This window comes from Castor canadensis, chromosome 11 (assembly GCF_047511655.1).
Source record: "Castor canadensis chromosome 11, mCasCan1.hap1v2, whole genome shotgun sequence".
NCBI lineage: Eukaryota > Metazoa > Chordata > Mammalia > Rodentia > Castoridae > Castor > Castor canadensis.
Window position 1 is genome coordinate 61744435 of NC_133396.1, and position 23762 is coordinate 61768196.

The 23762-nt window shown below is 38.7% G+C and overlaps 2 protein-coding genes and 1 non-coding gene across 4 annotated transcripts in view; 2 read left to right on the forward strand and 1 right to left on the reverse strand.

The window, feature by feature from the left end:
* The window catches only part of Rabep1 (rabaptin, RAB GTPase binding effector protein 1), a 127297-nt gene extending 106853 nt beyond the window's left edge, over window positions 1–20444 (forward strand). Inside the window, exons 19-21 of one of the 2 annotated variants that reach the window (XR_012438774.1) lie at window positions 562–2664; window positions 7713–7823; window positions 9438–20444. The gene's annotated coding sequence lies outside the window, so the exon portion shown is untranslated. The remainder of the gene's footprint in view (window positions 1–561; window positions 2665–7712; window positions 7824–9437) is intronic. The other variant, XR_002212700.2, reaches the window with a different exon arrangement.
* Window positions 136–23762, reverse strand: part of Nup88 (nucleoporin 88) — a 33129-nt gene continuing 9502 nt past the window's right edge. The window contains exons 5-17 of the mRNA XM_020168246.2: window positions 19899–20075; window positions 18208–18394; window positions 17181–17328; window positions 12403–12501; window positions 6417–6507; window positions 4433–4534; window positions 2495–2653; window positions 2120–2245; window positions 1949–2014; window positions 1742–1822; window positions 1405–1531; window positions 896–1014; window positions 136–380 (exon numbers count right to left, since the gene is read on the reverse strand). Coding sequence (XP_020023835.1) covers window positions 317–380; window positions 896–1014; window positions 1405–1531; window positions 1742–1822; window positions 1949–2014; window positions 2120–2245; window positions 2495–2653; window positions 4433–4534; window positions 6417–6507; window positions 12403–12501; window positions 17181–17328; window positions 18208–18394; window positions 19899–20075 — 1546 coding nt within the window. The 3' untranslated portion in view covers window positions 136–316. The remainder of the gene's footprint in view (window positions 381–895; window positions 1015–1404; window positions 1532–1741; window positions 1823–1948; window positions 2015–2119; window positions 2246–2494; window positions 2654–4432; window positions 4535–6416; window positions 6508–12402; window positions 12502–17180; window positions 17329–18207; window positions 18395–19898; window positions 20076–23762) is intronic.
* On the forward strand, window positions 21927–22057 carry LOC141414441 (small nucleolar RNA SNORA36 family). Its single transcript, XR_012439470.1, has one exon. It is a non-coding gene; the product is annotated as a small nucleolar RNA SNORA36 family (small nucleolar RNA).

The following is a 23762-nucleotide window of genomic DNA, read 5'->3' on the forward strand; positions in this document are numbered from 1 at the left end:
TCACATATAGAGAAAGCACAACAGGGTATGGAGATCTGGAAGTGTGCAGTTGAAACCTGTGTCTCAGTATTTTTGTTTTTTTTAATAACCCTGGGCCCTTGCTGAATACAAACATAGACTTTAGTTATAAAGCAATTCAGATTTTTAAATATAGTCATTTATTCAATAATTATAAAACAAATACTAAAAATGATGAACAAGCACACCAAAGTTCTTCCAGAATGCCTCTTTATAAGACAGTGCTACCCACTTGCTTTACAATGAGTTTAAGCCTTCAGTTGTGTTAACTTCAGCTGTGAATCTGTTTCTGGTGGTGTTAGAAGTTCACATGATTTCGGATATCATTGATTTGCTTCACCATTTCCCTTATGTGTTCACCCCTGTAAAATCATAAAGTTACTTTAAAAAATGAATAAGCCATTATTAAAAATGAATGAATAAGCTATTAGTACAGTCTGAAGAATTTAAACTAGTAAAGCTGAAGTAGTTAAGAATTGCTCTGCTAAAATGAACAGCTTAAGGTTACAGGTGGGTAACAGTGGTGTTCACTGTTCACCTAAGGTGGCAAACACAGTGGTTCAACTGCTGGAATCTGTTTTGTGGTGCTGCAGATGGAACCCAGGGCATCATGCATGCAAGGCAAGTGCTCTACCTTCCCCTCCCTTCACTAGGAAATACTTGGACCATATGGCAAAATCATATTATAGGAAACCCATTTTCCATCCTCCCACCACAGTTATTTCTTAAGTCCCTGTCTAGACATCCTGTGACTCCACTTCTAGTAATTATTGACATGCAAATGCCAAGACAGGATTTTTATCTGAGAAGTTGACTTTGTAGTACTGGAAAGGAAAAACCTTCTCTCATTAACAGCTGACTGGAAACATTTACTTACTCCTCTTTCAGGATGGACTGAATGCACTTCCGCTGGTAGGCACTGAGTGTAATGGTGGGTTTTTGAGGACTAAGCACCTTTTCCATCTTTCGCTGCTGATAGTCTTTTTTCATGGTAACCTAAAATATCAGAACATAGATATTTTGGCTATGGTTTGCCACATATTTTCATAGTATCCATTTTAGTATGTTCTTTTTACATTTGTAAAATTTTTTATACAAGTGCTTTTTTTAAAAGACTGAATTTAGCCAGGCTGGTGGCTCATACCTATAATCCGCTACTCAGGAGACAGAGATCAGGAGGATCACAATCACAGTTTGAAGCCAGCCTGAGCAAATAGTTTACGAGACCCTATCTTGAAAATACCCAATACAAGAAAGGGTGGGAGTGGCTTCAAGTGGTAGGCACTTGCCTAGCAAGCATGAGGCCCTGAGTTCAAATCTCAGAGCTGCCAAAAAATAAATAAAAATGAAAAAGACTGAATTTAGCTACTTTACATCCATTCCTACCTGTTTGATGGCATTGCCCAAATGTCGAAGTTGATCAGGTATCAGCTGTAATTCTTTCTTCATGTCTCTCTCACTATCAGAGAGAACTGGGAGTTGAGAGTGAAAACTGTGAAGTACTTTTTTCATCCTTTAGGAAAGGAAACAAACACATCAGTTCAAGATTTCTACTAATCAGGAAAAACACACAAACTCCTAATTCATGAATCTGGTTTCTGGGAAGGAGGCCCCTATAGGATGGGTTGGGGAATACTGTCATGTGTCCCCAGACATGTGCTTCAGAGGTGAGATGGGGGGTCCTACTTGAGTAGGAAACTGAAATGTTACATGGCCCACTGACCTGTTCATGATATCTTCTTGTTTTTCCTTGGCTTCCTCATATTTGTCAGCTAAACGCTCAGCCATTTCCCGTAGACTTTTCCTGATGGAGTAAGAGACAAACTCTTGGGTCCACCTTGATGTTGGAGCCAACTGATACGGCACAGCATGCTAAAGTGAGATGCAGTTCCACTCTTACTATTTTCTTCTCCCTACTTTTGACACTTACCTCTCTTCTCGACAATAATTGAGATCTTCCAGTTGTTTCTTTTTTTGGTCACATAATAATTTGACCCTTCAAGGAGAAAAAGTAACGTTTAAACAAAAGCCAGGTCCAGGCTGTTGTGCTGCACCAGCTACCACCCAGAGACTAATGGTTGGTAAACGTAGGCCATCATACCTCCGCTGAATCTCTTCCTTTGCCAGGTCCTGCTTAAGAATGTACTGTTCTCTGAACACCTGGGTGGCTCTGCTGATGAGCTGAAGACATTCTTCAGGAGGAGGAGCCAAGTCTTTTTCAGATGATCTTAAAAACAAAGTTTGTATCATTTTTCTTAACTGAGCAAAACAACTGAAAACAGACCAGTCGGAATTGCTTTATTCCCTTCTTTTTTGCACTTTTGAAGATGCTTGTTAGCTGGTTAGATAAGGCCTGTGTCTCTTCTAATTCTACCACAGTAAAACATTATGAAACAGTTGAGGACAGAAAAGAACAGGACAGGAATATAGAAAAGATAACCCATTCTTAAAACTTCATATGTCTGAGAACCCATACTTCAAAAATGCTGGATTGGCGGCACTACGTTGCAAAATGCTTCTAATGTGCTTTTCAAAGGAATCCGGTGCTTCAGCCAGAATACGGAGGGGAGATTCTGCCACTTCAGCATCTTCTCGGGTACACAGCAGGGGAGGAGATGCCGGATGTACTGTACTTCTGCAAAAAAGGTAAGTCAGTCAAAATCTACTATGGAGTTATTTATTGTATTTTAGGAAACCAAACCACATTTATCAAGAACTTTGAGAACATAGGAAATTAAGAGGTGTTACCTTTTTGTAAAAGTACAAGAATGCATGTTTCCCAAGGTCACTTTGGGAAGCAGTACCCTTACTCTACCTATGCTGTGATCTGTCAAAGCATTTTGCTACTTAATTGTTTTTGAAAAGATAAAGGTGGCACAAAAAGATAAATCCATCACGGATCTGTTTTTGTAAAGGACTTGAGCTCACTTTTATAAACTAGCGTCACAAGTAGATCATTACTTTCTTAAGTATCATTTAGATATGATTAAAACTAATAAGCCAGACACCTATTATATACCATATTTGATTCTCCATAACTTGATTTCTAGAAATTACATGCACTCAATTGCAAATATTTTGTTGTTATTGTTGCGGTACTGGGGCTTGAACTCGGGGCCTTCACCTTGAGCCACTCCATCAATCCTACTTTTGTGAAGGGTTTTTTGAGATTGGGTCTCACAGAACTATTTGCCCAGGCTGACTCTGAACTGTGATCCTCCCGATCTCTGCACTAGGATTATAGGCATGAGCCACCAGTGCTTGGCTTAATTGCAAATATTTGTAATGGTAATTTCAGAGAATACTTGAAAGACCATTAACTTTGTCAGCACAGTAACTTAATGATTTGAGGGCAACAATTTAAATTTGGAAGAGTTTGTTAAATGATGTTACTTTATAGACAACTTGTATTTTAGGGAGTTGGCAGAAATATGAAGGCATCGAGACAAGAGCTTTCTTTTCTCCTTTGGGATTCTTTTTTTTTTTTTATTCTCAAACTACTGCGACAAGGTCTTATTTAGTAAAGGTAATACAGATTAAAACAAAATGTTGAGGCAACTGGTGATTTTTTGGGGGGTATGTGGGGAGGAAAGAGGAGGTTGAGATAGACTCACTATGTACCCCAGGCTTGCCTTGAACTCTCTCAGCCCTCCTGCTAGTGGTATGAACCACTAGCTCTGCTTACTAGCAAATATTACTTTTAGCCTTGCTAAATTTTTTAGTGTCTTTTAGTATGAATATAAAACTTGAACCATTCTTTTCCTTTTCCCTTTTTTATTTCCAAATAAAAAAGGGCATGGAAGACCTTTTAAGGATAGTAGTTAATATTAGTACTTTGCACTCATGCTAATAGATATAAGCACATGCTCTGAACTGACACCTTGGTGACCTGGTTGTGGTACTCCTATGCTTGCATTTCTAAAACTAGAAAGGACCTTTCAGGGCTGCTGGAAAAGGAAAATGGTTGACTATATAGCTTAGTATCTGAATTCCTTAGGGAACTCGAGGACTGTGAGTTCAGCTTTCTCTGGTGTCCCTCTGAGGCTGGCAGAGAGGGGAAAATTAAGTGAGAATACAGGCTTTGGGATCAGTTGATGTGCACCTGCATTCCAGTTGTCTGTGACCTGTCCTATAACATGGGGACACCGGTGTCTCCTTAGGGGCTACTCTAATGTTCCCAGGAGGCAAAGCAGGAAAACAGCTTATGCCTGGCACACAGTTAGACAGCTTGATTATCATTAAACCTGATTCATACTAATAACTGAGTTCAGTATTTATTAGTATTCAAATGAGAAACTATATATATATATGTGTGTGTGTGTGTGTGTGTGTGTGTAGTTATTGAACACATGTTCCCAGCATAGATTTTGCAGAATTAAAGAAAGCTGTGTGGAGAATACAAAATGGGACCTACAGTAAGGGCCTTATGAGGCATTCACAGCTACTGGTGATGCAGATCATTGTGGGCCCCAATATGTCCGGGACAATCCAGAATCCTCGAATTGGAGCTGGCTGCCTGGAGAAACACAGTCATGGTTAGGTTATAAAGCAGAGGCCAACAGAACCAAGAACAAAGGCATGAGTGACTGAGGTCTGGGGCCCTCTCAGGTCGAAGCTGACAGTTGCTCAGTCAGGGCAGTGGCCATGAGCATGGTGACTTGGAAGCCTGCAGTACAACTCTGATTCTTCTGCGCTGAGCCACCACGAAGCAGCATAGATGCCACTTCCACTAAGTCACTTAGAAAACCACAGCCTCAGTCATGTTACACTCTATGCGTTTTCTTCCTGATCACATGTGAGGCCCACTATCTTGGTAAACCTAGTCCAGTGTCTACAGTTTTAGTGCTCAGAAACAACAGAGTTTTAGAGTCTAGTTCTGATTACACATTCAGTGAAAACCAATACCTGGCACGGGACCTCAATGCGTGTACACAGCATCATCTCCTTCTTGTTTCCTTCCACCTTCACTGGAGAAACTGGAAACTGGCCCTCAAAGGGGAGCTGTTATTGCCTCCACTGCACTCCACTACCGGCCCCCATGTCTTCTGAAGACTACTCTCTCAGCTTATAAACAAGCTCATGTCTTTTCCATTCAAAACACTCTGCACTGCAGCTCTGTGTGGACCTCCATTTTGTCCCAATTTCTAGCTCCCCTTACACCTTGTTTCCTCTCTGTCCTTTAGAATAGCAGTCTTTAGATAGTCAACAACACTAGCTCCCCTTCCATACTTTGTATTATCAGGGTGAAATCCACTTACAGAGTGAGCATACTCAACTATGTACCAGTACCAGGTTAGGAATTAGAACACAGCTCAGACCCCACATGATCACAGAGCCTCTCCCTCCTCCGTAATAAAAGTTAATCCCTAGCCCAACTCTCATCTGTCATGCCTTTGCCTTGCTTTATAGTTTTCTTATCTATGTGTTCATTTTTAATTTTTTTTGTAGTACTGGGTAAACTTAGGGCCTTGTGCTTGCTAGGCAGGACTCTACCACTTGAGCCACACCATAGCCCTGTGTGTTCATTCTTAAGCACCACTGTTGAATTTTACCCACTTTTGAAACTTATATAAATTCCCTGTTCACTTTTCTCCACTCCTACAAGTGCTTCCCCTGCGGTCCTCTGTGTTGCGAAAGCTACACTCTAGTGCTCGTCACTGTCTCCTAGAAACAGTTCCTCCTTGGCATCCTTGACACCCTTTCTTCTAGGTTCTCCTTCAGGCTCTGGCAGCATTTTTCTCGTTTCTTTTTCTGGGCAACCCTTGCCAGAATCATGGCTCCAATGCTGACAATTTCCCATCCCTTATGTCCTATCCCACACCACTCCAAACTCCAGGCCTACACAGTCAGTTGCCTAATAAGCTCCTCCATTTAGATCTCCTAGAGGAACATAAAACTTCAGGTGTCACCATTACCTCATCTCTGTCTTCCCAAATCTGTTTTTCCTTACACCCCAATTTTTCTGAAGGGTACCATATCTACTCATTTATCCCAAGAAGAAAACTTATCAATCATTCTAGGTATCTCCCTTTATTCTACACATCAAATGTTTACTGAGTACTATGTACTCTGTTACCTACTAACAGAGACTCTGCCCTTGAGACACATATAAATTGTAGTAATATACTATCAAAAAAAGAACAGGAGAACCCTAAGTTAGAATGGGGAATCAAGGGAGTCCTCTCTGAAGAAATGACATGATCAGAAAGAAAAATAAGTTAGCCAAGAGAAGATAGCAAACTGGGGTTGGGATAGAGAAAACAATGCATGTAATGGCCTTGAAACAGGAGAATACTTGAACACCTGACAAAACAGGAGTGAAATACCATGTATAGGTATGTATCTGAATTACTGAAACTATTATTTTTCTGGGTGTACACAGCAAAGATATTCCTTACCTGCATGGCAATGGCTTTGTACAAAGGATGTGCTCTACAAAGCACTTCTGTTCTGCAGCAAGTTCTTGTAAACTATCCTTATCTTCTTCATCTACCAAGAAACACATTATATAAATAAAATGCTGATGATATTTGTTAAATGCAATTAAGTTCTTATCTGAAGCCATTGGTTCTCAAGTACTGTGCCCTTCTGACACACAATTATTTCAAACCCAGTGGTCTAGATTTTGGCCCCGAGGAAGTGGAAGTTTCATTTCTCAGTTTCTAAATGCAAAAATGTTTGAGAACAATCATTCCTTCCAGTCTCTTCATTACCCACGGGGTTTTTATTAATAACCTTTACAAACATAACTGACAATACATACAATTTTTTTCATTATAAACCTTGTGTTACCATCACCACAAACAATTAAAATCCTTTCATTTCCTACAAAGAACCCCCTCTCCCATCCCCATCGGTGATCACTCCCCAGTTTCCATCAACCTTCCTGGACTAGGCAAACCAGTAATCTGTTTTCTATTTCTATGGATTTGCCTACTCTGGACATATCATAAAAATGGAATCAAACAATATGTAGTTGTTTCTAACTGGATTCTTTCCCTTAGCATACTTTCAAGGTTCGTCCATGTTGGAGCATGTACAGCATGTCATTCCTTCTTATTGCTGAGTAATACCCCACTGTGTGGATGGATACTATTTTTTGTTTATCTACTCATTAGATGATGGATGCTTAGCTAGTTGGCTTTGAGCTATTATGAATAATGTTACTATGAATATTTATGTGCATATATTTATATGGACATAAGTTTTCATTTCTCTTGATTATATATACCCAAGGGGAACTACTGGATATATGATACCTCTATGCAACAATTAATATTGTAGGAACTGTCAGACTGTTTTCCAAAGTGCTAGACCATCTTACATTCCCATAAGCAGTGAATGAAGGTTCCCATTGTTCCAGATCCCTGTCAACATTTATTGTCTACCCTTTTCATTTCAGTCATCCCAATGGTTATGAAATGGTATCTAATTGTGGCTTTGTTATATCTGGTTTTCATGAAGGCTAATGAGGCTGACAGTCTTTTTTAGTTGGGCACAGTGGTTCAGGACTGTAATCTCATCTACTTGGGAGGCTGAGGTAGGAGAATTAAAAGTTTGAGGCTAGCTTGGGCAACAGAGTAGGATCCTGTCTCAAAAGGATCTTCATATATTATCAAAGAACAATGTCTATGCAAATTCTCTGCCCACTTTTAAACTGAGTTGTTAATATTTTTATTATTTTGTTCCAAAAGTTCTTTTATGTTCTAGGTGTAAATCCATTTATCAGGCTTGCAGAGTGGCTCAAGCGGTAAGAGTGCCTGCTTAGCAAGTGTGAGACCCTCAATGCCACCAAACAAAAACCAGTAAGTCCAGTATCAAATACAAATGAAATTATTTTCTCTTACTCTGGGGGTGTTTTCACTTTTGTGATAGTGTCCTTGATGGATAAGGTTTTTAATTTTGATGAGACTATTACCCATTTTTTCTTTCCCTACTGTGCTTTTGATGTCATATAGCTAAGAAATCATAACCTAATCCCAAGGCGCAAAAATTAATGTTTGTTTTCTTCTAAGAATGTAATAGTTACAGTTTTTCTATTTAGATCTTTAATCCATTTTGAGTTCATTTTTATGAATGGTGTGAGGTAGGGATCCAACTTCATTCTTATGCATGTGAATATACATTTGTATTAGCACCATTTGTTGAAAACCCTGTTCCTAGTTGGGCAGTGCCTATAATCCTAGCTTCTTGGAAGGCTGAGATCAGAAGGATCATGTTTGAGGCTAGCCCAGCAATATTTCACCAGGCCCCATTTCAACCAGTAACTGGGGTGGTGGTATGTGCCTGTCATCTCAAGCTATGTGGGAGGCTTTAGTTCTAGGTCAGCCAGGGCAAAAAGTTTGTGAGACCTCATCTCAGAGTAAAAAAGCTGGGCATGGTGGTATATACCTTACATCCCAGCTGTGGTGGAAAGCATGAAATAGGAAGATCATGGTCTTCAAGCCTCTATTTCCAAAATAACCAGGGTAAAAAGTAAAAAGGGCTGAGATGGCAGAATGGCTCAAGTGGTAGAGTGATTACCTAACAAGTGAAGCCCTGAGTACAAACTCCAGTACTGCCTCCCACTGGAGAGCACTGGAGAGCACTGTCCAGCAAGTGCAAAGCCCAGAGTTCAAACCCCAGTACCACCAAAAAAAGATACAAAAGACTGTTCCTGACTGAACTATTTTGGTCCTCTTGATAAAACCAAATGAGTATACATATGAATTTATTCCTAGACTCTCAATTGACCTTTATTTTCCAAGAATATTTTAGCTTGCCTTCATTTGAGGATCATCTTGTCAATTTCTGCAAAGAAGCTAGCTAGAATTTTCACTGGGAGTACACTGAATCTGTATATCAATTTTTTTTTTTTTTTTTTGAGGGTCTGAACTCAGGTCCTTGCGCTTGCTGGGCAGGGGCCTTACTTACCTCTAGCCCTTTTTCCCTTTAGGTATTTCTTGAAGAGTGTCTAATATTTATACCCAGACTGGCATGGAACTTGATCCTCCTATTTATGCTTCCTGTTTAGCTGGGATGCTTGGTGTGTGCCATTATGCCCAACTTTTATTGATTGAGATGGGATCTTGAGAATTTTTTGCCTGGCTGGCCTCAAACCTGGAATCTCCTGATCTTTATCTCCAAGTAGCTAGCATGACAGGTATAAGCCATCATACCCATTGCCTATTTAATCATTTTGATGCTACTATAAATAGAAATGTTTTCCTTTTTTTTGGCAATATTGGGGTTTGAACTCAGGGCCTCACACTTTCTAGGCAGGTACTCTACTGCTTGATGGTAATGTTTTCTGTTTTTTTCTTACTATTCATTGATACTGCATAGAAATGAAACTAGTATTTTTGTATTGACCAAGCATCCTACAAACTTGCTGAATTTTATTTTTCCCTTTCCTTTTCTTGGCTAATTTCCCTGCACAGAACCTCCATTACAGTGTTGGATAGAGGTGGCATGAGCACACATTCTCATTATGTTCTTTAAGAGGAAGTGTGGAAAGGTGAACATGTAAACAATTAAATTGGACATTACCAAGCAAAGCCTTGACGATGTGGAGTTCTTCCTGCCAATTACAATACAAGGAAAGACACAACTGAGGGATGAATTGTTAAATACAAAGGAACAAAGAATCAAGGATTTGGGAAATTCTCAGCCTGTGTAAATGGCAAAAAATGCTAAAATAAGAGAACCACTGTCAGATAATCAGTTTTTCTCAGATAATCATACTCTAGAGAAAAAGTCACAAGTGTGGTTATATTACGTTTTGCTAATACCTCAGAAAGATCAAAAGGTCAGAATATTCAGATATCCAAAAGACTCTTTGAAGAGATGACCAGGGTGACTTCTATCACTCAGCCCTCCCAGCAAATGTCAGAAAGCGGAAATAGGGTGAGCTAGGAAGGATCTAACTGAATGAACTCTAGCACACACAGGTTAAGTATTTAAGAATTTTGTAACAGCAGAAACACTGCTGGTTTACAGCAAAGGGATCAGAAAGAGGATAAAGAGAAGGCTGTTTTACTTCTAAAATTCTACATGTAAGAAACAAGCTTATAATACTACTTAACTACAAACAAATGCCACCTTTCCAAAAAAATGAAGGATGAACTGGCGGAGGGGCTTAAGTGGTAGAGTGTATGCCTAGCACGCATGAGGCCCTGAGTTCAAGCCCCAGCACCATACACACACAAAGGATGAGGGTGGTACATATGATCAAAGTACATTGTACTCATATATGCAAATATGATTAAGTTCATTAAAAATGTACAAAAAAAATTCAGAATCTTTCCCTGAATAAAGACCATGTACTGAAATGATTATGTTTATATAAATTTTAGAAATTTAACTTACAGCTACAATGAGAGAAAGAAAACCAGTAGTTACCTGGACATAAAGATGAAACTGGCAGGCTGTTTATTAAATAAGTGCTATTTATTTTATGTCGATTATGACTTTAAAAAAAAATGAAGAATGACTCAGATGGCAGAGTTAGAAGCCCCGAGGATTATCGCAGGGTTTGAAACCCACTGGAATTTGGATTTGGAAATTGCTTGGACCTTCATCCCCCTTTCCCTTCCATTTTCTTCCCTTTTGAACTAGAATGCCTATATCTGGTATCCTGTGCCTATCTCACCAGAGTTCCGGGAGCAGATACCTTATTTTCTAGCTTCATAGGTCCATAAATGAAGAAAACTTCTGCTCAAAGTTTCATCGATACTTAATAATGAAATTTGGGACTCCTGAGATTTAGATTAGATGGTGAACTGATGCTGATGCTATAGTGATTTGAGAATTCTGAGAATGTTGAGATGAAGTGAATGTATTTTTGTACTTGGATCAGATGTGAATCTTTGGGGGTAAAGGGTTTGACTATAGTAGGGAGAATAATGAATTCTCTAAAGATGGCCACATCTAATCCCAAAGAAACTATGAAAATGTTAGCTTATATGGCAAAGTGGAATTACCATTGCAAATGAAATAAAAGTTTCTCATGAGATGATTTTAAGATAAGGATATTATCCTGGATTATCTGGGTGAACCCAATGTATTATAAGTTTCTTTAAAAGTGAAAGAAGATAGCCAGGCATGGAGGAACACATCTGTAATCCCAGCTACTCAGGAGGCTGAGGCAGAATGATTGCTAAATTCAAGGCAAACATAATGAGACTCAGTCTCCAAAAAAGTGAAAGAGGAAAGTAGGAAAGGTCAGAGTAATACAATGTGAGAACTCAACCCATCCCATTACTGCTGGTTCTGAAGATGGAGAAAGTGGGCTATAAGCCAGGGAATGTGGTAGAAGTGGGTAAAAGATAGGAAGAAGATTCTCCCCTAGAGTCTCCCAGAAGAAAAATGCTCTGCCAACTCAAGCCCAATGAGACTCATGTAGGATCTCTAAAGAGCTGTGAGACAATAAATCTGTGATGTTTTAAGCCACTAAATTCATGGCACGCTATTACAGCAACAGCAAAAAGCCAATACAGAAAGCACATAGTGTTTCACCATTAAGTATGGCGGAATTTTCATAGATGCCCTTCATTAGTTTGATGAGTTCCCTTCTCTTACTAGTTTGCTGACTTTTTGAGGGTGGGGGGAGGGGTTTTGCTGGGGATCAAACCCAGGGTCTTGTGCATAGTAAGTGTTCTACCACAGAACTACATCCTCAGCTCTGTTGACTTTTTTTTAACATGACAGGCTATTGGGTGATCTTACATATTTTTTGTCTGTTAAGATGCTATGATTTTTTACATGTACTCATATGTACAACCCAGTATTGATTTTTGGATGCTAATATAACATTACATTCCTGAGATAAATTCCACTTGGTTGTAGTATATAATCCTTTTTATGTGTTAATGGATTTGGTTTGCTAGATTTTGTTATTTTAGGTATCAGAATGATACTGACCTCACAGAGTGAGTTGAGAAGTGTTCCTTCCTCATTTGTATTTTGGGAGAAGCTTGTAAAGAACTGGTATTAATTTTTAAATATGAAGCTACCTGGCTTTTCTTTTAGATTTTTTTTTTTTTTTTAGTTTCTAATCAACATATAGGCCAATCAAAAAATGTTTTTATACTTAAGTCAGTTTTGGTGACTTTTTTTCATGTACATGTGAAACTGCCTATTTCATCTAGGCTATCTAACCAGCATACAGTTATTCATAGTACACTCCCTTATAATTTTGAAAATTTGTGTAAGTGGTACTAACATCCCCTCTTTCATTCTGACTATAGCAATTTTAGTTTTCTCTTTTCTGGTATCTGGGCAGTCTGGCTAAAAGTTGATCTTTCCAAACAACCTTATGGTTTCACCAATTTTCTCTTATTATTTTTATTTTCCAAACTGATGGAATCTTTGCAACCTATTGAAAAATACAGAAAGCAAACTCACCTGATCCAAGAAACTTGTGGAGTTTATGAATCCAAGTTAGCCCGACACTGTGTACACCAGCTTCATGAGTACAATGATATCTTGAAGGACACTTAGGATCTGCAAATGGTATCATTAGTGACACAAAGGTTGCCAGCAGGAAACTAAAAGAACTTACCTCAGTAGCCTACAAACACATCTGCTGATGCAAGGATTTTCATACTGGGACACTGTGTCAGCAGTCTTGAAAGTTTTTAATTTGAGTAAGTATTTTTAAAAGTATAATAAACAAAATCCAAATGTTATTTACTACTAAAAACATTTGCTATCAGATAAATCATTTATGCCTTTCACATTTATTTAAAATTCTTCAAAATAAAAGAGTGATTAAGAATGGCAGGTCTGTAGAAAGCCTATGCTTGCACACATCTACTTAATGAAACTGCTGCTATAGCACAGGCACTGACAAGGCACAGCACAACTGTCATCATGCAGTAAGTCAGGTGTGAGATGTCATATGTCTTCATAGTGTTCACTTACAGACAGTTCTAAAGTTTAGCCATAAACTTACTAAAAAGACAGATTATCACATGAATTTCAATATATCCACTTACTACTTTTGTTTTTGGTTTTTTTTAGCAGCACTGGGGTTTGAACTCAGGGCCTCGCACTTGCTTGGCAGTTGCTCTTAACATATGAGCCATTCCACCAGTCCCCTTTTGTGTTAGATTTTTTTTTGAGATAGGATCTTGCAGACTATTTGCCTGGGGATGGCTGTAACTGCAATTCTCCTGATTTCTGCTTCCTGAGTAGCTAAGATTACAGGCGTGAGCCACCAGCACCTGGCTCCACTTACTTCTTTATACATAAAAGCATAAAGACAAAAAAAAAAGTCTTGTCCATGTGTCCGTGGCCCTGGCTTTTGCTAAATATTAACTGTGAAGTGTACCTGCTCCTGTAGTCTTCAATAGGGCCTTTTATAAGCCCTGTGATAAAAGCTTCCTGTCACGACATATATCATCTATCAGGGGTTCACTCTATTCTCCCGGCATTCTGAGAGACCAGTGGGCCAACTATCATTTTCTACTCTGAGGTTTTTAGACTGCATACTCCTCTGATATTCTAAAATGAGTCAGAAATGAAGGCAGGTAATGTACCCAAGCAGGTTGGGGCAGATAAGGAATGGTTTCACATAGGAATGTTCCTATTCCTCCAACTGCCAAGACTTTTCTTAAACATTTTTTATAAAACTTAAGATTTTATGTATTCATGTACAAAAATGGAAAAATGAGACCTGCTGAAACTATTGTATGAATGAGAGAGAGAGAGTAAAGGAGAATGATGGAGGGGTGAATTCAACTATGATATATTGTGAGAACTCTGGTAAATGTCATACAGAGTGCACCTCCCGTATGACAATAATAATAATAATAATAAAGATAAAATAAAAAAAATTATTTTCAGTTTTGGATTCTCTTTCTAAGAAATGTGAGCAGTTGTTAAATTCATTGGCTTTGAAACAAAAATTTCTATAGTTTCCTTTGAGCCCTAGTATCACTGAGACAATCCTGTAACTAAAAGAGGAGCTCTTGAGTTTTATTTATTATTATTATTATTTTTTTAAATTATTACTATTTTTTTTTTGCAGTGTCAGAGCTCAAACCCAGGACCTGTACATGCTAGTCAAGGGCTCTATCATTTAGTTAACTGGCAGTCCTTCTGCTTCTGGCTCCCAAGTGCTGGGATGACAGGTATTTTAAGAATCAGCTTAGGTTGGGGCTTTTTTGTCAAAGGATTTAATCAGTAGCCACTGCTGTTACAAATGTTAGTCTCACTAACTCTTCTCCCACTCACTCACTTCATGGACTCTGCTTAACCTGACAAAAGTTTCTATTAAGAACTTCTCTTAGCCAGGCAAGTTCTTATTTCTGCTAGATGCCCTGGTTCTGGAGCTGATAACCTAAGACAGTCATTGTTTCTCTGATCTTTTAAACTTCTTTGTCTCCAAAAGCCCCTTTCCCTTTCCAATTAGCCAACTGCATAGACTATGAACCCAAAACCTGCCCAATCCAGGCAAGGGGCAGCATCACATTAGAGATAAAGCCTGCCTGGTGTGCTTGCTTCCCAGACTCTGTCAGGTGCACACCCTTCTGCAAAAGTAAATTTTGCCTTGCCTACTGACTTCTGAGGTGTGTTGTCTCTTTCATGACAATATCTTAAAGATATTTCTTACAGGTATACACCACCATCCTGGCCCTATTTTTTTTTTTTTTTCTTTGTATCTGGAATGAGGTATCACTGTACCACCTAGGCTGGTCTTAAATATATGAACCTACCTCACTCTTCTGAAATTGGATTATAGGCAAGTACCATCGTGCCCAGCTCTTCTATCATTATTCATCTATCTCTATGGTTAAGAATTTTAAAAATATTAAACAAAAACAAAATACAGAAATATTGTATATATTAAAGCAGATAACACAGCAACAATAATCTACAAATTCCTAAATTCAATTTTCTTTTAATAGTCTTGCTTTTTTAATGTTGACATTACAGTAACTTTTGTGAAGTTGATGTTGTATTGTTTTCATCTGTCTTATATATTGGAGTTTGGCATACTTCTGAAAATAATATTTTGCTATGAAAAAGTTTCTTCATAGCAAAATTTTGACAGAACTAGGGGTTAAAATGTGGGCCTTGTGCTTACTAGGCAGGTTCTCTGCCACCTGAGCCACTCCTTCAGTCCTTTTTGATTTATTAATTATTTAGTTATTTTTCATGTAGGGCCTTGCCATTTTGCCTGGGTTGGCCTCAGACTGGGTTCTACCTATGGCTTCCCACATAGCTGAGATGACAGACACACACTACTAGGTTGTTGGTTGAGAGTAGGCCTCCTAACTTTTTACCTGGGCTGGCCTCCTGATCTCTACCTCCTGAGTTGCTAGGATTACAGGCATAAGCCACCACACCCAGCCAAAAAATTCTTTAAAAAAACCCTGGTCTATGGGAATCATTCCTGTTTGAACAATAAAATATTGAAAAATTTCCTTTCATATGCTCAAATTTAAGACTTTATGGTCACACAATCTCATTAGATTTACCATTGTTTACAATAGCTTTCAAATTTTGTTTGTGATGTTAAAGTCAATTGAAAAATCTTTTATTGGAATGAAACAGAAATCTGGTCTGAAAAAAAGCCAAGATTCAGTTGGCTCCTATTCAGCAAATAGAAGATTTGCTAGATACCATTCCTCCCCCATTGTTGTATGGCAGCCATTGTACTTTGTCATCAGAAATCTGGGTGTGTTTCAGGGACTGTAATATGTCATAAGCACAAATATGAACAAATTAAAAATTTCTGTTACTTTCACAAAAGAAGCATCCCCAGCCAAAAAAACCCCTGACATTTAAGAATTCCCAAAGAAATATACATTGTTATAAGGAAATCAAGTAGTTTACATCACTTTATCTCACTAGATCTGTATCTTCTTCTGTAAAGTTCTTAGACTAACTATCTAGACTGTGTCTCTTAAAACACTTCAATTAGACATGCCTAGCAAATTCTCTTTGCTGCTTGATTATATAGGGACTACTACTACTTTAAATGTTTTGGCCAGGCTGGGTGCCAGTGGCTGATACCTGTAATTCTAGTTACTGAGGAGGCAGAGATCAGGAGGATTGAGTGGCTCATGTAAGAGTGCTTGCCTAGCAATCGTGAGGCCCCAGTGCTGCTCCCCCCACAAGCCCCCGCCAAAACAAAAAGGTTGTGGATATACCTGCAGTCTGTTGTTGACCAAATATTAAGCAGTGCATGCCTATATTACAATTTTAACTTTAAAATTAAAATTATTTATTTTACTGGTACTGGGGTTTGAACTCAGGGCCTTGTACTTGCTAGGCAGGCACTCTACCACTTGAGGCACTCCACAGCCCAAAATTAAAGTTATTTTTAAAGTTAATTTAAAGCTTGTATATTCTTAAATATTTGAATTGTGAATTCTACTTTTTTAAATGGTACTAGCAAATGAACCCAGGACTTCACTTGAGTCACAACCCTAGCCCTTTTGTTATTATTTTGTGTTTTTTTTTTGAGATAGGGTCTCATTAACTTTGCCTGGGTTGATCTCAAACTCATGATCCTTCTGTTTCTACCTCTGCAGTAGGTAGGATTATAGGCAAGCACCACCATGCCTAACTTGAAATTTACCTTTGATAGGACCAGGAAAACTCACAATTAGGCATCTGGGTGGATCCAGAATAAAGATCACGCTCAGGCTCAAGTGGCAGAGTGCTTGCCTAGCAGGCAAGAGGCCCTAAGTTGCCCCCCTCCCCGCCAAAAAAAAAAAAAGTCACTCTTAAAACTTGAGAAATTTGTTTAGTCTGCCTTGGATCGGTAATACTGTATAGTGATTAAAGTGAAAAGCAACAACAAAACCAGTCAACTAAATTGAAGGCTGGAACAATAGAATAAATTACATGGAACAGTTTAGGATGGTCTTAGTATAAATATAACAGATGTGCTAGGAGCTTGTGGCTCACACCTATAATCCTAGCCACTTGGAAGACTGAGATTGGGAGAGTTTCAGTTTGAGGCCAACCTGGACAAATAGTTCTCAAGACCCCATCTCTAAAATAACCAGAACAAAATGGACTGGAGGTGTGCCTCAAGTGGTATAGTGCCTGCTTTGCAAGAGTGAAAGCCCTGAGTTCAAATCCCAGTCTCACCAAAAAAAAAAAATATATATATATATATATATATAAACACGAGATGGAAAAACTACCTTAAGTGAATACATTACCTCGGTGAAGTTTGATTGGACAAGAAAAGTCAGAATCAAAGGGATCATCCTCTCCAGATGCCAATTTCAGGGCAAGCTCCAACTCAACACATTCAAACACATACAAAGAAGGAATGAGGTCAATCCTGTAATCCCAGGACTTTTCTGACTGTAAAAAAGACAAAAAGAAAAAGTGCTGTATTTTTTATCTTGTATGATCATTTGAAAATGTACATAGCTAAAAAGAGAAGCAAAACAGTGGTCAAATTGTGCTTTCAAACTCTTAATTCTACTCCTATCCTAACAATGCATTTCTTTCTCTCTCTTTCTCCCTTCCCTTCCTTTTCTCTTCCCCTTCCTCCCCCTTCTCTCCTTCCCTCCCCCTTCTCTCCTTCCCTCCCTTCCTTTCCTTCCTCTCTCATTTCCCTCTCTTCCTTTCTTCCCTCCCTCCCTTTTCCCCTCCCTCTCTACCTTCCTCCCTTCTCCCCTCCCTCTCTACCTTCCTCCCTTCTCTCTTTCTTCCTTCTCCCTCTCTCTTCCATTCTTTCTTTTTATTTGAGACAACGTGTCAGTATGTGTCTCCAGTTGGCCTCCAATTCACAATCTTCCTGCCTCAGCCTCCTGAGTGCTGGGATTATAGGCATGTAACACCACACCTGGCTTGTAATTCATAAAAGAGGAAAAAAAAAAGTCTGTCTTCCTTTAGGAAAAGGTTAATAAAACAAATCTGGAGAAAAGCCAGCCCAGTAATTCAAGGGTTCTTTATATTAGTTATCAAGGACTACAATACAGAAGTCAAAAATACCAGTAAGAGGTGAACAGAGAGGTCAGAAAGAAATACACAGGTTAGTGACCAAGTTGGGCAACCTTCTACCTTCTCATTTAGATTTTTAAGGGTGTTTCAGTTACTTTCAAGTGTTTAACTTCCAAAATATCAGAAGTGCCAGATGTGAGCTGAAATTCCTCCTACAGTAAGTAGTCACATTGCTCTAAGAACTATATCTAGAATTAAAGATACAAAACATATCAACACCAGCCTGGCACTTACGGTTTGGTCATCTTCTTCTTCTCCTTCTAGCACAACACAGTGGTACAGCATTCCTGATTCAGTTGCAATCACTAATATGTTGGGAACACAGGGTAAGCAGAGTATAGCACAAGCATCATAACCATAGTTATCTTCAGCTGCAGGGTGCATGGGCAATGGACCTAGCAGCTTTCCAATATTCCCAGGGCTAAAGAAAGAATAAAAACACATTTGGAAAATGTTGACAGAACATAATCATGCCCATCCCGCGAAACAGTCTTTCAGTTGATATTCCTCCAGTTATCATACCCTTATTATCAATACAGTATATTCCCAATGCCTCCACTTTTTTGCTTTCCCACTCAATTTCTAACACTGGTGGTTCTAAACCAGAGACATTCCCACCACTGTGGGAGGAGGGGTAACTGCCATCTACCGAATAGAGGCCAGAGATGCTGATAAACTCTCATCTCCAACAAAGAATTATTCAGACCAAAATGCCCAGAACTCATGATCCTCCTGCCTCAGTCTCCCAAGTGCTAGGATGACACGCATGCACCAGCACAGCAGACACTTTCCTCAAACCCTTCTCCTCTGCTCACTCTCTCACCATGGTAGATGACACTCACATCTTTATTTATATCCTTCTTCATCATCTCTAACTGTCCTGTATATCCAATTGTCCATGGATTATTTCCAATTTATTGATTCAATACTGTCTCACATTGGCCATCTGTAAAAATAAATCTTTTTCTCTAATTAACTACCTTTCCTGACCTTGAGATTTCTTTTAATGGTTGACTCCCTTAATCAAACAGCAACTAAGTCTTACTGATCCTTCCTTTGTAGTATCTACTGTTTCATTTCTTCCTTTGCACTACCTCCACTCTAGTTTAAACTGTCCTAGACTTTAAGCTCAACTTTACAACAGCTTCTTTAAAAGTCTCTTTGCCCCAGTCCCTTCCCTAACCAACTATCTATCCATCTTTCTCCTGCTGAGAAACCATGAGTGGCTTCCTAGTACACTGTTCCTCCAGCAGAGACTCATGCTCCTTAACTTAGGTATGTAACTCCACCAAATTTTCCCTGGGCAGATACATCTAGCTTCATCATTTAACGCCTCTTACACAAATCTGTTGTACCCCAACCTGTCTAATCATTTAACCTTGAATGACACTTACACTTGTTTGTTTTTGCACTCTACTTTATGCTACCCTTATGACCGAAATGCTCTTACCCGTCCTTGATACTTCATTTAATTCTGAATGAGACTTTGAAGTCCCACATGACATCAGTACTTCTTTCCAAAACTTCCTTAACTTTCTTAACTCTAGTTAGATTGATCTCTCCTTCCTCTGGGTCCTTATTGTGTCCCAGTATTGTGGTATGGATACTTATCTCTTCATGTGTATACATGTCTTTTCCCCCATAACTGGGATATAAGACACCATAGTGCCTTGTTCATGTAAGACAAACAATACCTTTTCAGTTAACTAGACTTTGTGAAACAAACAAATTTAGTTTTGTCTTAAACTATAGAACTTACCCAAATAATATGAGGAAGTGAAAGGTCAAATGATCTGTGCAAACCAAGCATCTAAAGGCTGCTCACTTCCACAAAGTCAGAAATGTGGATCCCAAGTCCAACCATAGCAGTCTATACTGGAGGACAGATGAGTTTTCATTTCAGGCAGATTACTACCTCAACTTACCTGTGTAACAGACTAACATATGTAAGGAAGGTCTCCCCATTCTCATATAAGATGTACAGTGGGTATGCCACTACTTCATCTTTGCTTTTCTGTCCAAATACATTCTTTGGGACTGCTGCCAATGGCCCAAAGTCAAATGCAACTGCTGTCTCTCCTAGAGATGCAGTGTATGTTCTTCTGCAAAGAGATGTGAAAACCAAGTTATTGAAAACAAAAAAGAAAATATCTAATACCAGGAGGTAGATATACACTGAATAAAGTGAAAAAACAACAAATTACAGTTATTAAAGAATGTTAACTTTGGCAGGATGCCAGTGGCTCATGCCTGAAATCCTAGCTACCTGGGAGGCTGAGATCAGGATGATTACGGTCTGAAGCCAGCCTGGGCAAATAGTTCACAAAACTCTATCTCAAAAAAACCGATCACAAAAAAGGGCTGGCAGCGTGGCTCAAGTGGTAAAAGCACCTGAATTCAAACCCAAGTGGTTAAAAAAAAAAAAAAAATGTTAACTGAAGAAAATCCTCATAAAATTAAGTGGAAATAAAGCAGACCATAAAATTATTTGTATTACCTTAATTTTTAAATAGTTTAAATTCAGGTATGTATGACAAAAATATATGAATATACACCTGTAGAAATATAAAAAGAATCACATAAAAACATCCATAATTATCTCTAAGCAACAGGATTCATTCATTCCACAGATATTTATTAACTACCCATTCTGTGCCAGGCACTGTTTTAGATTATGAGAATGTATCAGCAAATGAAACAAAAGTCCTGTCCTCTTGTGAGAGAGATGTACAATAAACATAGAAGAAATAAGCATTTAACACAGATTTAGATAATGATTTTTGTTGTTGTTGTTTGCTTTGTTTTTTGAGGTAGGGTCTCACTACGTACCTCAGCTAGCCCTGGATTCGTGATCTTTCTGTCTTAATCTCCCAAGTACTAGGGTTACAGGTGTGTACCACCACCTCTGAGAGAAAATGATATGGTAAAGAAATGGGCTGGAGATGTGGTTCAAATAGTAGAGCACTTGCCTACCAAGTATGAGACTAAATTCAAACTGCCAAAGAAAGAAAGAAAAATACAGTAAGGCAAAAAAGTTGATGGTGTAGGTAGTATGGAGAAGACTCTGATAAAGTGATATTCAAGTAATCTGAAAGGAGTAAGGGAGCAAGTCTATAGTTATCTGAGAAAGGAGGAGCAGTTAAAGTGGAGGGAAAAATTACATGTCATAACTCTAAAGTGTTGTCTGAGGAATGGCAAAGAGGCCAAGGTGGCTGGAACCCAGAGAGCCAGGACACAGTGAGAAGAATTAAACTTCTGTGGGAGTAGGTGGCAGACCTGTAGGCTCTGGGAAGGCAACTATAAAGACTCTGGGAACCAACAGGGTATGGACAGCAGGAAAGTAGAGTGATCTTATTTGATGGAAAGTATTACTTTGGCTGTTGTACTGAAGAGGTTAAAGATTACAAAAGATTTCCATTTTCTTCCTAATACTTTTCTCATTTTCCCCAACTTCCAACAATAAACATTACATATATAATCAGAAAGGATAAACTATACAACCATGCTACTTTTGTGTTTTAAAATTTATTATAGTTGGCTATTAAAAAAACCCCTCCAATTCAATAAAAGGTTAATGAATATGGTTAAAATAAAACCACCACCTCACATAGTTTATGTTTTTTTGAGGTACTGGGGTTTGAACTCAGGGCCTCATGCTTGCTAGGTAGGTGCTCTACCACTTGAGTCATTCCACCAGCCCTATTTGCCCAGGTTTTGCACCATGATTCTCCTGATCTCTGCCTCCTGTGTAGTTAGGATTACAGGGGTGAGCTACCAGTGCCTGGCACAACCTCATATAGTTTAGAATCAACATCACTGTATCATTGTAAGGTATTATAAATGCATTTATTACATGGAAAAATATATGGTATCATGCAGTAAAAACAGAAATCACAAACAGAAGAATAAAAGAACTGCCTGAGTTAAACTAATAAATCAAGATAATGAGTAGATTCCAAAGTTCTGAGTTCAGTTCAGGGCAGCTTCCCTGTTCTGTTAATTAAACTTTGGGACGTTGAAACTGGCTAGAGGAGATGAGTGGATAGAAGTATTACTTTATTTGTTTACCTCCCAGCCTACAGCACCAAAAAAGAAAGAAAAAAAAAAAGTGGAAATAAACAGAGACGTTAATAAGACTTAAAATACTCTCAAGCTATGAAGATTTAACTGAAGTTTAATAAATACTGTGGTATATTTAATAATGACAATGGTATCAATTGAGTATTCACTCTATGCCAAACCCCATGCCAAGCACTTCTTTATGCATGACCTCACTAGCTTTTACAATAACCTTATGAAATGAGTACCATTATTTTTTGTATTTATGGAACATGTTCATGGAAATGAGGCTTACTGCAATTGGAAAACTTGCCCAGATGCCACAGCTGGGAAGTAGCAGAGCCAAGATTAGAACCCAGGTAGATTGATACCATAGCCCAAGCTCTTAACCCTGCATTTGCTCTACTACCTCTTATCTAGATATTATGCTGTCAAAAGAAAGTAGGTCAGCTATGGATACATAATGTAGGAGAGGTTATGCCCTAATGCAAGGTAAGATTAACCTCAGAGGCAGGTGTTGCCTCACTCTGGAGATGAATGCTGGTACTCTAAGACCTCACATCCTTTAAATGAAACATTCAGTTCTGGGACCATCAAAGGGAACTGACACAGTTCTAGGTCATAACAAGCCCTGGCTCCCGGCAGAAGCAGATGCAAATTCTTTCTTAGGAATACCTACCCAATTCAGGCTCTCAATGCTCCCAAACATTAAGATCAAATATAAGTTAACATTAGAAGATCAGCATCAATAAAGGAAACAATGTGATTGCAGGCCAGGAAAGCACAAATACAGATTTAATGCTGACCTCTCACCACCACAGGCTTCACATATTGAAACTATTAAATATAGAACAACTAGATATAAATTATCCAAGAAACAAAGGTTAGAATAACAAAAATAAAACTATTAGTTAAGACCACCATAGAGACATGAAAATAATTAAATGGAACTTCCAGAATATTGCTACTAAAAAATTTCACTCTAGCTTGGCACCAGTGGCTCAGACCTGTGCTCCTAGCTACTTGGGAGGCAGGGATGAGGAGGATCACAGGTTCAAAGCCAGTCCAGGGAAATAGTCTGAGAGACCCTATCTTTATTTTTATTTATTTATTTTTTTAAAATTATTCATATGTGCATACACTGTTTGGGTCATTTCTCCCCCCTTCCCCCACCTCAGTTCCAGGCAGGTCCTGTTGTGCTATTATCATTAATTTTGTTGAAGAAAAGACACAAGCATAATAAGGAAGACAAAGCGTTTTTGCTAGCTGAGTTGAGGATAGACAGAAATATTCCTAGCATTGCTCTCATGTACACATGTGTTATGACCCATTTGATTCATCTCTAACTGATCTTTACGCTGGTTACGGACGGGAGACCCTATTTTTTTTTTTCATTTTTCTTTTATTATTCATATGTGCATACAAGGCTTGGTTCATTTCTCCCCCCTGCCCCCACCCCCTCCCTTACCACCCACTCCGCCCCCTCCCTCTCCCCCTCCTCAATACCCAGCAGAAACTATTTTGCCCTATTTCTAATTTTGTTGTAGAGAGAGTATAAGCAATAATAGGAAGGAACAAGGGTTTTTGCTGGTTGAGATAAGGATAGCTATACAGGGCATTGACTCACATTGATTTCCTGTGCGTGGGTGTTACCTTCTAGGTTAATTCTTTTTGATCTAACCTTTTCTCTAGTACCTGTTCCCCTTTTCCTATTGGCCTCAGTTGCTTTA